Below are 13,460 nucleotides of genomic sequence, written 5' to 3' on the forward strand. Positions count from 1 at the left end.
ATCCAATCATAGCTAATCCTTTTTTTTCCTTCCTCAGCCCCACTCCCCGGCCTTCCCCCTTAATCTTTGATGCCATATCCAATCAAGAACCTATCAAGCTTTGTCTTAAATATAACCAATGACTGGGCCTCCACAGCTGCCTGTGGTAATAAATTCCACAAATTCACCACCTTCTAGCTAAAGAAATTTCTCTACATCAGTTTTAAATGAGCGCCCTTCTATCCTGAGGCTATGCCCTCTTGTCCTAGACTTCCACCCCTCCCCCATGGGAAACGTCCTTTCCACATCTACTTTGTCTAGGCCTGTCAACATTCAAAAGGTTTCAATGAGATCCCCACCCCATCCTTCTAAATTCCAGCAAGTACAGACCCAGAGCTATCAAATGTTCAACATATGATAACCCTTCATTCCTGGAGTCATCATTGTGAACCTCCTTTGAACCCTCTCCAATGCCAGCACATCTTTTCTTAGATGAAGAGTCCAGAACTTTTCACAATACTCAAGGTGAGGCCTCCCCAGTGCCTTATAAAGCCTCAGCATCACATCCCTGCTCTTGTACTGTAGACCTCTCGAATGAATACCATGGGCTCTTAACTTGGTAAGTAGCCTCACGTGTGGCAAAGGCTTTCTGGAAGTCTAAGTATACAACATCTACTGCATCCACTTTATCTATACTACTTTTAATCTCCTCAAAGAATTCCAACAGGTACATCAGGCAAGATTTTCCCTTAAGGAAACCGTGCTGACTTTATGCTATCATGTCCTGTGTTACCAAGTATTCCATAACCTCATCCTTAACAATAGATTCCAACATCTTTCCAACCACTGAAGTCAGGCTAACTGGTCTATAATTACCTTTTTGATGCCTTCCTCCTTTCTTAAAGAGTGGAGTGACATTTTCAATTTTTCAGACATCCAGCACCATGCCAGAGTCCAATGATTTTTGAAAATCATTACTAATACCTCCATGATCTCTACTGCTACCTCTTTCAGAACCCTAGAGTGCAGTTCATATGGTCTGGGTGACTTATATACCCTTAGGCCTTTCAGCTATTTGAGCACTTTCTCCCTTGTAATAGTAAATGCACTTATTACTCTTTCCTCGCACCCTTCAATATCTGGCACACTGCAAGTATCTTCCACAGCGAAAACTGATGCAAAATACTTACTTAATTCATCTGCCATCTCCTTGTCCCCTGTTATTATTTCTCCAGCCTCATTTTCCAGTGGTCCTATATCCACTCTCATCTTTCTTTTATTTTTTTACATACTTGAAAAGCTTTTATTATCCTTTGATATTGCTTGCTAGCTTGCTTTCATATTTCATCTTTTCCATCCTAATGATTCTTCGAGTTGCTCTCTGTAGGTTATTAAAAGCTCTATCTTCCCTCTAATTTTTGCTTTGTTGCATGCCCTCTCTTTTGCTTTGACTTCCCTCGTCAGCCACAGTTGTACTACTTTGCTATTTGAGTATTTCTTTGTTTTTGGAATATATCTATCCTGAACTTTCCTCATTGTTCCCAGAAAATCACACCATTGCTGCTCTGCTGTTATCCCTGCCAGCAGTTCCTTCCAATTTACTTTGGCAAACTCCTGTCTCATACCACTGTAATTTTCTTTACTCTGCTGAAATACTGCTATATCAGACTTTACTTTCTCCCTATCAAATTTCACGTTGAACTCAATCATATTGTGATTATTGCCTCCTAAGGACTCTTTCATCTTCAGTTCCTAATCGGCTCCGGTTCATTACATTAACACCCAATCAAGTTTGGCTGATTCCCTAGTAGGCTCAATGACAAACTGCTCTAAAAATCCATCTTGTAGGCATTCAACAAACTCACTCTCTTGAGAGCCATCACCATCTAATTTTCCCAATTTACCTGCATGTTGAAATCCTATATGACTATCATAACATTGTCCTTTTGAAATACCTTTTCTATTTTCCGTTGTAATCTGTGGCCCACATCCCAGGCTTTTGCTGGGAGGCCTGTATACATCAGGGCAAATCAAATAACATTCGGACTCAAATGTCGGTATTGTCGGGGAATCCAAAACAACGCTCAGACCCAGATATTCGATTGTCTTTTATTTCCATGGCCACATGAGCATCGTCTCTCAGAGAGCAGTGATTCTGAATTATACAGTCCATTGCTCTCCCTTTTAAGGCAGCTACAAACTTCAATTCCTGATAAGGTAAACAGATGTAACAATCCAAGCATTTGTGAAACTGAATAAAAGCAGTTTTTCACAACAAGCCCTACAGCTTTCGGAGAGTGGTTAGCAATTAGCTCAGTGTCATGCTGGTATGTTTTAACAATAACCTGGCTTTCAATGCTCCCTTTTATCTTATTGATATTTTCTGTTCCCTTCTACTAGAACATTCAACAGTCTCATGTTATTATTAACCCTCTAAATTCGCTCACAGTCCCCTCTTTTTTGATCACCCTGATCAATCTCTCCTTCCAGAAAGCGTAGCTGGTAAGAAGCGGGGAAAGGTCACATAGCAAGACAAGCTTCCTCATCATATTCGGGTCCATATGTCTTATTTTCTATCTAGGGAACTTTGGTAATCTGGGGAAACATGTGTGCCTGGGTGGTTTGCAAAGGCAGGAATCAAAGGAATCAACAGAAGGACCTAGACACCACAGAAGGCCTACTACCAGGATTATTCGTAGAATTAACCCATAGTATACTGTCAAAGAACAGAAAAATACAGCACAGTACAGGCCCTTCGGCCCACAATGCTGTGCCGACCCTTAAACCATACCTCCCATATAACCCTCCACCTTAAATTCCTCCATATACCTGTCTAGTAGTCTCATGATCCACTGCTCCTACAAAAGGCTTCCAAATGGCTACCAACCCCCTTTTGGAGTTGTAATCATGAAATTCCTTTCCCATTTTCCAGAATTGTTCTACTCTTCTCTGCATATGGTCCACTGAATGGGTAATCTTTTTGGATTCATCGGGGATGTAGATGCAGCGCTCTTGATCAATAAGAACGCACACTCCCAAACCCCCCCCCCCCCGGCTAATATAAAATCAAGGACCATCCCCCAGAAGAGATCCCAAAAATCCAGGACCCTGAAGCTCTTCCCCCTGCACCAGCTTCTCTGCCATATATTTATCTGCCAAATCATCCTATTTCTACCCTCACTGGCGCGCGTACAGGTAGAAATCCAGAAATTACTACCCTGGAGGTCCTGCCTCTCAGCTTTCTGCCTAGCTCTCTAAATTCTATCTTCTGGACCTCTTTCCTTTGTTATTGGTACCAATATGTACCAAGACAGCTGGCTGCTCCCCACCCCCTCCAAAATGCTGTGGATGTGATCCGAGATGTCTCTCACCCTGGCACCTAGGAGGCAACATACAGCTCGGCTGTCCCATTCACATCCACAGAATCTCCTGTCTGTTCCCCTGACCATTGAGTCCCCACACACAATAGCCATTTACTACACTAGGTACAGTAAGAGGGGAAAAAAGGAACCTTAACAGAAGCTTACCCAGAGCCAATGCTCTTTCGAACCGAAGCCTCCTTGGAGGCAAAGCTTGATACTCCTAACAAAGGCTTAACATAAGTGGCTTTCAAAACAGTTCAGTAAGGATTCATTCTTGCAAGGTCTCAGTACTGAGGCAGGAGACAACTTCCTCACTCATTCTTATTCTACAGGCTTCCTTAAGAAAAGGTGGCACTTAGTGGCAGGAGACTGAGAAATGTGTGCAGTATTCCCCCAGTGTAAGGTTCTTGTTAATTTATATCTTGTGTCTAAGCAGTATTACTCTCATTCATTTCAGTCTTTACTAAGACCCTGTCTCTGCCATGTTACTTAGAAATTATGTGTGTGTTTGCCTTTCACAAGACATGGTTGGGATAGCTAACGTGGCAATGAGGATAAGGTTAATAAGATTGTCAACAAACTACAGGGATTGCTTTTGTCCAAATCAGAATGAATGAAGCTGAAAAATGAGATGATAGTGGACTCAAACACAATGTGTAGGATGTAATATTACATGCAGGTTGATGTTTCTTTAGAGTTGGATTTGGAGGGCAAGGATATCCTGCAGTCAGTTCAGGAAATGGATAACTCAACTGGATTAGGTTAGGTGGCTCTATCACTTGGTCCAGGCTATATTCAGTGTTTTGCCCTTCCCCTCTTGCTTCTTTCAGAAATTGCTTATTTGCAAGCAAGAGAATATAATTTCTACGTGAAAAGATGTTTTTCATGAACCCTTTATTAGATTTTTGAGTGATTGTCTCAAACTTATTACCTCTCAATTTGAGCATATAATATTCTTATGTTTCTGATATTTTAGAAAGTTTCTCTTTATTTTTGTTTGCAGTGCCGATGAAAGGTTTGATGCAACATTTCACACCAATGTTCTTGTAAGATCGAATGGCTATAGTCAGTACATCCCACCAGGTGAGTGCTGTTAATTGATCACAAAATCATTCAATATCACGTCAGAATAATGTGGTACTTGCAGAACAGTGATCATTTCTGCATATTCTTACTGCCCAAATTATTATCATGTGTTGATTCCTTTATGCAATAAAAGAGCTTTGTTCCTATGCTGTTACCACCAAACATAGCTGAGCTATTAGTATTTTTGCCACTGCCTTAGATTTTAATTCATGGCAAAACTGAAGAATTGCTGTTTATTCTCGGTGCAGTCTGACAAGATGATTAAACTAAGGCCACATCCACTCTCTCTAAATTGCTAAGGTATTATTTTGTTGTAGTATATGGGTGATATCCCCAAAGTTCTTCAGTAATTATAACTCAAGTATGCTTTTTAGCTTTATTCCTTCCTCCATCTATTCACCAGTCTTGGTTCTGGAAATCTCCAATCCTCTGTCAGCGTCCTCCTGGTATACCTTGTATATATAACCATATAACAATACAGCATGGAAACAGGCCATCTCGGCCCTTCTAGTCCATGCTGAATGCTTACTCTCACCTAGTCCACTGGCCCACACTCAGCCCATAACCCTCCATTCCTTTCTTGTCATATACCTATCCAATTTTTTTTTAAATGACAATTTGGAACCTGCCTCTACCTCTTCTACTGGAAGCTCATTCCACACTGCTACCACTCTCTGATAAAAGAAGTTCCCCCTCATGTTACCCCTAAACTTTTGCCCCCTAACTCTCAACTCATGTCCTCTTGTTTGAATCTCCCCTACTCTCAATGGAAAAAGCCTCTCCATGTCAATTCTATCTATCCCCCTCATATATGCATTGCATCCTCCATGTGTTTCATCCTCCTCATTATTAGTTGGTTATTTTCACTGTCTTGTTTTAGTTATCAGTGCATTTGTGTCTTGCTTTGTTTCTCTATTTAAGTTTCCTTTGCTTTTTCTGTCCTAGCCCAGTCTTGAGTTCACCTCCCTGTGTGCAGTGATTCTCGAATCCTAACCTGTATTTTCTCCAAACTAATCCTCAAGCAAAGATTCTTCATTCAACTCCGTCTTCATCTCTGATCTCCCCTGACCTTGAGTCTTCCTGATCTATATCTCTCCTGGTAGTCCACGGGTTAAAGATGCAGAACTTTGCTATAACGTCTCTGGTTCAACCCAACACAGCAACAACCTCCATTACAGCAAGCCTTTGCCACAACATGGACACAGCAAAGTAAGACCATCTCCAGCAAGTCAGAGCTTGTGCATATTGACCGCCCTACAGACACTCACCAAATCACCTAGCTAAACCCCTGCTTCTTCTCTAGTTCCCGAGATGTTGAAGCTGCTGGAGCCAATTGTTTTGATGGCAACCTAGGAACCTGTAGAGGATTTCATAGCCAGTGTTCTCTGGCTTTTGAGCTGCAACCCACCAATTCTGTGCGTTGTGCAAATGTATCTGCCATCACCCTGGAAATGAAGATGGTGTTCATCCTTCAAATAAGTGGACAAGAAGCAGCTAACTGACTCTTCCATCTTCATCAGGGTACCTGTAGCATAGCTGATCTACACAATCAAGTTCCGTACCCTGGCGGGACAGAGTGGTTGAAACACTGAAGCCCATATGGCCATGTTCCACTTTGGACTATCAAGTGAAATTGAAGAAGAATTGGCAGCCAAAGAACCCAGTTGAAGATCTTGAGACTCTCAATAACACCACCATATGTTTGACAATCATCTCAAGGAAAGGAGAAGAGAGTGCTGCAGTGAGTCTTCTAGGGTTTCCAGTCTCTGAGTCATCTTTGGTGCAGTCATGCACATTCCCCCTGCTCCACTCAACTTCTTCTAGAGGAGTGGATGAACCTGCACAGAACCCAACTTTCTCCAGCCAAGCAGAACTGGAAGGTGCAGGGAATGACCCTGACTGTGGTGAGCCGAGCCATTTCCATGCTGCCAGACATGAGTTGTCAGGAAAACATCCAGACCAGTCCAGGGAAGGGAGGTCTGTAGCGAGTTCCACCTTTCCTCCCAGATCTGCTACATCCAAGATTGTGCTGTCTACCTCAATCTCCTGGAGAGAACAACAACATTCCCTTTGGAGAATTTGTGTATTCTGATACAGCAGGCAATTTCATGGACCTCGGATTAGCAAAACAGCTCTGAGTTCCCCCGACTCATTACAACCAACTGGTCATAGCCACAGCTCTGGATGGAAGATCTTACTGCTCCCATCTGTTTGTATATAGGACAGCATACTGGGATGATCTGTTTTCAACTTATTCATTCTCCTACCTGTTGATCTTACAACACCCTTGGTTGGCCCTCCACAGTCTACAAATTGATGAGTCCACCCATGCACTCCACAAATAATCTTCCAGATCCTGAGCTGGCTATTGCCTCTCCTGGACTGTCCAAAGTTTCTCCTGAGTATTCAGACTTTCTAGAGGTTTTTCATAAGAACAGGGCTGCAACAATCAGGCCTAGATAGATAGATAGATAGATACTTTATTCATCCCCAAGGGGAAATTCAACATTTTTCCAGTGTCCCATACACTTATTGTAGCAAAACTAATTACATACAGTATTTAACTCCGTATAAATATGATATGCATCTAAAATCACCCTCCCAAAAAGCATTAATAAATAGCTTTTAAAAAGTTCTTAAATAGTTTACTAAAGTGCATTGAGTGGTAATTTAAGCTCAGTCCTAACCCCAGCACTTAACATGTCTTGCCCCTGGTGGTTGAATTGTAGAGCCGAATGGCGTTGGGGAGTAATGATCTCTTCATCCTGTCTGAGGAGCATTGCATTGACAGCAACCTGCCGCTGAAATTGCTTCTCTGTCTCTGGATGGTGCTGTGCAGAGGATGTTCAGGGTTTTCCATGATTGACCATAGCCTACTCAGCGCCCTCCGCTCTGCCACCGATGTCATACTCTCCAGTTCTGTGCCCACAACAGAGCCCACCTTCCTTACCAGCTTATTAAGATGTGAGGCGTCCCTCTTCTTAATGCTGCCTCCCCAGCACGCCACCACAAAGAAGAGGGCGCTCTCCACAACTGACCGATAGAACATCTTCAGCATCTCACTACAAACATTGAATGACGCCAGCCTTCTGAGGAAGTACAGTCGACTCTGTGCTTTCCTGCACAGGGCATCTGTATTGGCAGTCCAGTCTAGCTTCTCGTCTAACTGCACTCCCAGATACTTGTAGGTCTTAACCTGCTCCACACATTCCCTATTAATGATCACTGGCTCCATATGAGGCCTAGGTCTCCTATTGAAACTATGACTGTGCAATTGAATTGCTGCTTGGAATCTGTCCACTCTGAGGACAGCTCTACTCTCTCTCAGCTCCAGAAAGCACGGCAATGGAGGAGTACGTAGCAAACAGGTTTGTCCACCTCTCCATATCATCTGCTGGTGGAGAAAAGGATAGTTGACTCCAACCATGTTTAGATTATCGTGGCCTCAATAAGATCACAGTGAAGAACCTTTACCACTGGTGATACAGCTTTCAAGTTGTGGAATGGAGCACCTATTTTTACTAAACTGAACCTCCAAAAGGCATACAGCCTGCTTTGCCTTCAGGAGGGTGATGAACAGAAGACCATTTTTAACATCTCCACTGGCCACTATGAATATTTTGAAATGCCATTCGGTCAGTTAACACCACACAGTCTTCCAGATCATTACTGATAACATTCTCCAAGAGACACTAAATTACTTTGTCTTTGTCTACCTGGATGATATACTCAGCTTCTCCAAGACCTACCACAAACACGTCCAACATATTTGATGCGTCCTCCAGATGTCATTCCCAGGCAGTTTGAACAACCAGACCTGGTCACCATACCAGATCCCATCCTCCCGAAATCCAGCTATTGGTACCAAACTGATGGAAGGTTGAGATCATCATTAGGAGAGCATAGCAGCAGGAGGTTAGGCATGGATGGAGATGTTTAATCATCTTTGGACTATTTTTACTGTGCCTATGGTCTGTTTTTTTATCAATTATGATATTGTTTGCACTGTTGTAACTATGTGGTTTTGTGTAGATCTTGTAGCTTTAGTTTTTGGCTTGTTGGGTGGTAGAGTTGGTCTCCTGACTTGGTGTGTCTGGGTAGTCTTGTTTTGTCTGGTGGGTTTGGAGCTCCTTTCCGGGGAATGTGCTAAGATGGTAGTGCGATATTAATACGCAGCAGCCTCTCCAGACTCTGGATTTGGTGATTGTCAAACGTTATGTGGATTTTCTGGTGTAGTCTGTTTTGTCTTGTGCTTTTGTGATATCATTCTGGAGTAACATTGTTTCATTTTTTAACTGCATTGCAGCTGTGGTTTCTAAATGACAATAAACCGAAATTCAATTCAATTCAATAAGCAGCAGCCTGTTGCATTTGTATGCAGAACAAGGAAGTCAGATCACATCTACAATGGGTGCTACAACCATTGCCCATTCCTTCCCGTCCCTGGTCCCAGACTTTATCACTGGTCTGCTATGATTATGAGGCAACACCGTGATTATGGAGGTGGTGTCCCCATTCTCCGAGGCCTGTCACTTTGTGCCCCTATCCAAGCTTCCCTCTGCTCAAGAAATGGATGAACCTGTGCTGCAAAACGTGTTTAGGGTTCATAGCTTTCCCCAGGATGTTGTTTCTGACAGAGACCCTCACTGTACCTCCCAGTTCTGGAAGGCTTTCTGTCAGCTTATTGGAGCTACGGGCAACCTCTCACTGAGACTTCACCTCCATTCCAATGGTCAGATTGGGAGGACCAAGCAGGAGAAGACCATGGGGTGCCTTATGTAGGGCAACCTATCCACTTGGAGTGACCATCTGCTCTGGGCAGATTGCTCATAACACTCTGCACCACTCTTCTATGGATATGCCTCACATTGAGTGATATTTTCATTAGCCACCTCCTCTGTTTGCCAAGTAGGAGCCCCAGGTGGGAGTCACACCTACTGAACAGCTGCTACGTTGTTGCCGGCTGAAGTGGAAGAAATTTCCGAGAGCCCTTTTGAAGGCCTCTCTGTAACAACAAGAGCAGCCCAACCATCAAAGTGGCTCGAGCCTTTGTTTTTCCTGGTCAAAGGGTCTGGCTCTCCACCAAAGGCCTTCCTCTGTGGGTTGAGTCTCAGAAAGTGACACTACACTACATCAAACTATTCAAGGTTTTCTGTCAGATCAACCCAGACACTCAATGTCTCCAGTTGCCACATGACATGCGTATCAGCCTCACCTTCCATGACCCCTGTCTAAAACCCCTTCTGTGCAGTATGATGGTGCCAGTGCAGAGACCCCATTGCCCTGGCTTCTCACATCATCGATAGTCAGCTGGCATACACTTTCTTGGCCAGCTCCAGTACTTGTTGGGTTGGGAAGGTTACAGCCCAGAGGAAAGGTTGTGGTTTCCACCTTCCTGGACCCAGACCTGATCAGAGACTTCCAATGTCATCACCCAGATTACCATGGACAGTCAGCTGCCCTCCATGGTCAGGGAGTGGGGTCCTCTTATGCTTCAGTCAGAATACCAGGGGGCGCCAGAGTCCACCAGGCATTGACACTCCTCCTCCCTTGATTATTAGTTGATTATTTTCACTGTGTCTCATTTTAGTTATCAGTGCACCTGTTTCTTGTTTTGTTTCCTCTGTTTTGTTTTTTGTCTTTTCTCAGTCTTGAGTTTTCCTCCCCCCATGTGTAGTGATTCGCGAGTTCTGGCCAATGTTCTCTACAAGTCAATCCTCAAGTAAAGATTAGTCCTTCAACTCCAATCCTCATTTCTGTTCTCCTCTACCATGGGTCTACCTGGTGTATGTCTCTCTTGGGAGCCCATGGGTTAAAGATACGGAATTTCATCATAACATCTCCATTTGGACCCAGCCTGGCCACTGTTACAACTAAAGTGCCAAGGAAGGTATCAGGGACAGTGAACAATACAAATTAAATAAGCACCAAGCCCAGTACATGGGTTGAACGTATCTATGCCATTCTTGTTAATACATCTGTTTGACATGACTATACGTTTCTTTCTGTACTTTGTTTCATCCATTCTTTCATGGATTTATGACTTGTTACTGGGGATAATGCTTCAAGGGTACCAGGAAAATTATCCAAGGGACTTCTTGTGCCTGTCCTGAGCACTGAGCCAGTGTAGATTTTGCAAACATGTAGTCTCACAGAAAAGAATGGTTCCTTTTGTAACTACTTTCTGTAGACTCTTCCGTGAATAGGTGACGACTTAATTAAAAACTGCCTTAATCCAATATCCTTAAACATAGCATAATTCTGATTAGTGGAAGTCTAACATTTTTAACATACAGAACAGTAGAGCAGAGAAAGAGGCCCTTTGGCTCATCATGTTGTGCTAATCTAATTAAGCAAAGATGCCTAATTACACTAATCCTTTCTGCCTGCACATGACTCATACCCATCCATACATTACATATTCATTGTAATGAAAGGTCATTGACGTTGAATATTAATGCTGTTCCTATCACACAGATGTTGCATGGCTTCCATCATCTCAGTTCTTTTTTAATTTCAAAATTACAGCATCTTCAATATCTGATATTCCAGCACCTTCAGTCTGAGGCTCTCCTAAAAAAAACAGTAGCTGTTCCTTCTTCAAGAGATGTATTCTCACATACCCCGTTGTGATCTATATTCTCCATTTCCTAAAAATATCTCAGCACAAACAGAATGAGTAACATCTCCAGAAGATCAGTTTTTAAGTGTTGAATAAATGCTTGTTAAATTAATATGAGAGCCTCTAGTAATAAGACTAGCATTTCTGCAAAATATGTATCACCATAAATCAGTGGTCAATCATTCCATTGCAAATTTCATTCAAATGTCCGCAGTGAAAAACCATTTGTACAAGTTGTACAAATATTTTTAATGTCAATATTTTTCTTTAGAAAATTAAGGTTGTTTTCAGCAATACAACATCTAATAGTGACAACAAAATTAATCGTGTGCTTATCTTGTTAGAATGCTGTCAGAATGTGTTATTTAATATGCATAATAATAAAATTGTCAAGTTGTGTAATGTCACCGACTTCTTTTAAATCCTTTAAATTTATTTTCTCCTTTCCCTTAATCCATCTTTCCCCCAGTGTTGTCCTCATTTGTTACATATTAATATCTTCAGCATTATGCATCTATTCTCTTTTATGACCATTTTCATGCATAAAAGTGAGAGAGCGAGAAGAAAACGAGAGAATAGAGACAAAAGAAAGGGAAAATGAAATGAATGTCAGTGAGAGAGTGTGAGAGCAGGAAAGAGAATAAAACAAGAAGATGGCAGAAATTAGATATTGCAATAATCTATGGTACTACTTAGAGTCATAGACTGTAGCACAGTAACACACCGTTCAGCTCATCAAGTCTGTGCTGAACTATGAATCTGCCTAGACCCATTGACCTGCACTCAGACCATAGCCCTTAGTCCCGCCCCCCCATCCATGTACCTATCCAAATTTATCTTCAATGTTCAAATCAAACCTGCTTTAACCACAGCTGTTGGCAGCTCGTTCCACACTCTTGCCACATTCTGAGTGAAGAAGGTCCCCCTCGTGTTCCCCTTAAACACGTCACCTTTTAGCCTTAGCACATGACCTCAGTGGAAATATCCTGCTTGCATTTACCCTATCTATACCTCTCAACTTATTTTTCTTTGCTCCAGGGAATAAAGCCCTAGACTATTCTTCTCCCTATGTAGTGTTCTCACTCAGGTGTAAGAGAACGCTGAACTAAACACCGAGGTAAACCGTAGTCAATGAAAACAGGATCGAAGTAAGATTAACCGTTTACTGTTCACTCTTCCTCATTAACGTATGGTGAAAACTGTTGATAAAACAATACAAGATTTGTACAGTACTTGTTTCCTTCTTGATATCACATTTACATCGTATATACTTGCAAAAGTAAAACTACAACAACTACATTACATTAAAGTGCAGCATACAGTCAGAACCTACCTACGCCATTGACTGCTTTAAATACACTTCAACACAAACTATCCGCAACTCTTTAACTAACGAAAACATAAACCTTATCAACCATCATTACTTTTAACAGAATCAGCGTTAACATTTTAATTCAACTTATCGATTATCTCATGGACTTACGGCGTTGCTTCACTATGTTTCTAGTGCGTAGAAAGACAACTGTTCTCGTGCTGATCCTGCACATGTGAGCCCCCTCCTTCCCGTTTTTCCAAACCGGTATTTTCCCACAAGACACGGTGAAACCGGATGTGACATCATCGCATGCCGCGATATATCACAGACAACGAATTTACTTTAAACAATCCTAACTTTAACTAAAAAATGCTAACAAACGACTTACTATAGCGAAAATATTATAAACTAAATAAATGCCATAAAGGCAACACACCCTATAACCCAGGTCCTCAAGGCTGGGCAATATCCTTTCACATTTTCTCTGCACTCTTTCAATCTTATTTACATCTTTCCAGTGGGTAGGTAACCAGAACTGCACACAGTACTCCAAATTAGGCCTCACCAATGTCTTATAGAACTTCAACATAACATCCAAATTCCTGTATCCATTACTTTGATACATCAAGTCCTAGGGGTCAAATGCTTTCTTTACAAGCCTATCTACATGCAATGCCACAGTATGTGTCTGTATTCTCTGATTCCTCGGTTCTACTCTCCTGAGGACCCGACTGCTCACTGTATAAATCCTCCCCTGGTTTGTCCTCCCCATGTGCAACAACTTACACTTGTCTCCATTAATTCCATCTGCCATTCTTCAGCCCGGTTTTCCAGATCACACTCCGTTTTGAGAGTCTTTCTCGTTGTCCACCACACCCCCAATCGTGGTGTCATCTGTACATTTGCTAATCCAGTGAACTACATTATCATCCAGATCACTGATATAGATGACAAACAACAATGGTCTGATCACTGATCCCTGCAGCACACCACTAGTCATAGGCCTCCAGTCAGAGAGACAACTATCTACTATCACTCTCTGTCTTTTCCTGCCAAGCCAATGTTTAATCTATCTTGAATACCAAGTGACTGAAAC

The 13,460-nt window shown here is 42.2% G+C and overlaps 1 protein-coding gene across 3 annotated transcripts in view; it reads left to right on the top strand.

The window, feature by feature from the left end:
• Positions 1 to 13,460, top strand: part of chrna8 (cholinergic receptor, nicotinic, alpha 8) — a 362,783-nt gene that overhangs the window by 266,273 nt on the left and 83,050 nt on the right. For all 3 annotated transcript variants that reach the window (XM_059973862.1, XM_059973863.1, XM_059973864.1), the window contains one exon: positions 4,345 to 4,424. In XM_059973862.1, coding sequence (XP_059829845.1) covers positions 4,345 to 4,424 — 80 coding nt within the window. The remainder of the gene's footprint in view (positions 1 to 4,344; positions 4,425 to 13,460) is intronic.

Source organism: Hypanus sabinus, chromosome 7, assembly GCF_030144855.1.
Source record: "Hypanus sabinus isolate sHypSab1 chromosome 7, sHypSab1.hap1, whole genome shotgun sequence".
Lineage (NCBI taxonomy): Eukaryota > Metazoa > Chordata > Chondrichthyes > Myliobatiformes > Dasyatidae > Hypanus > Hypanus sabinus.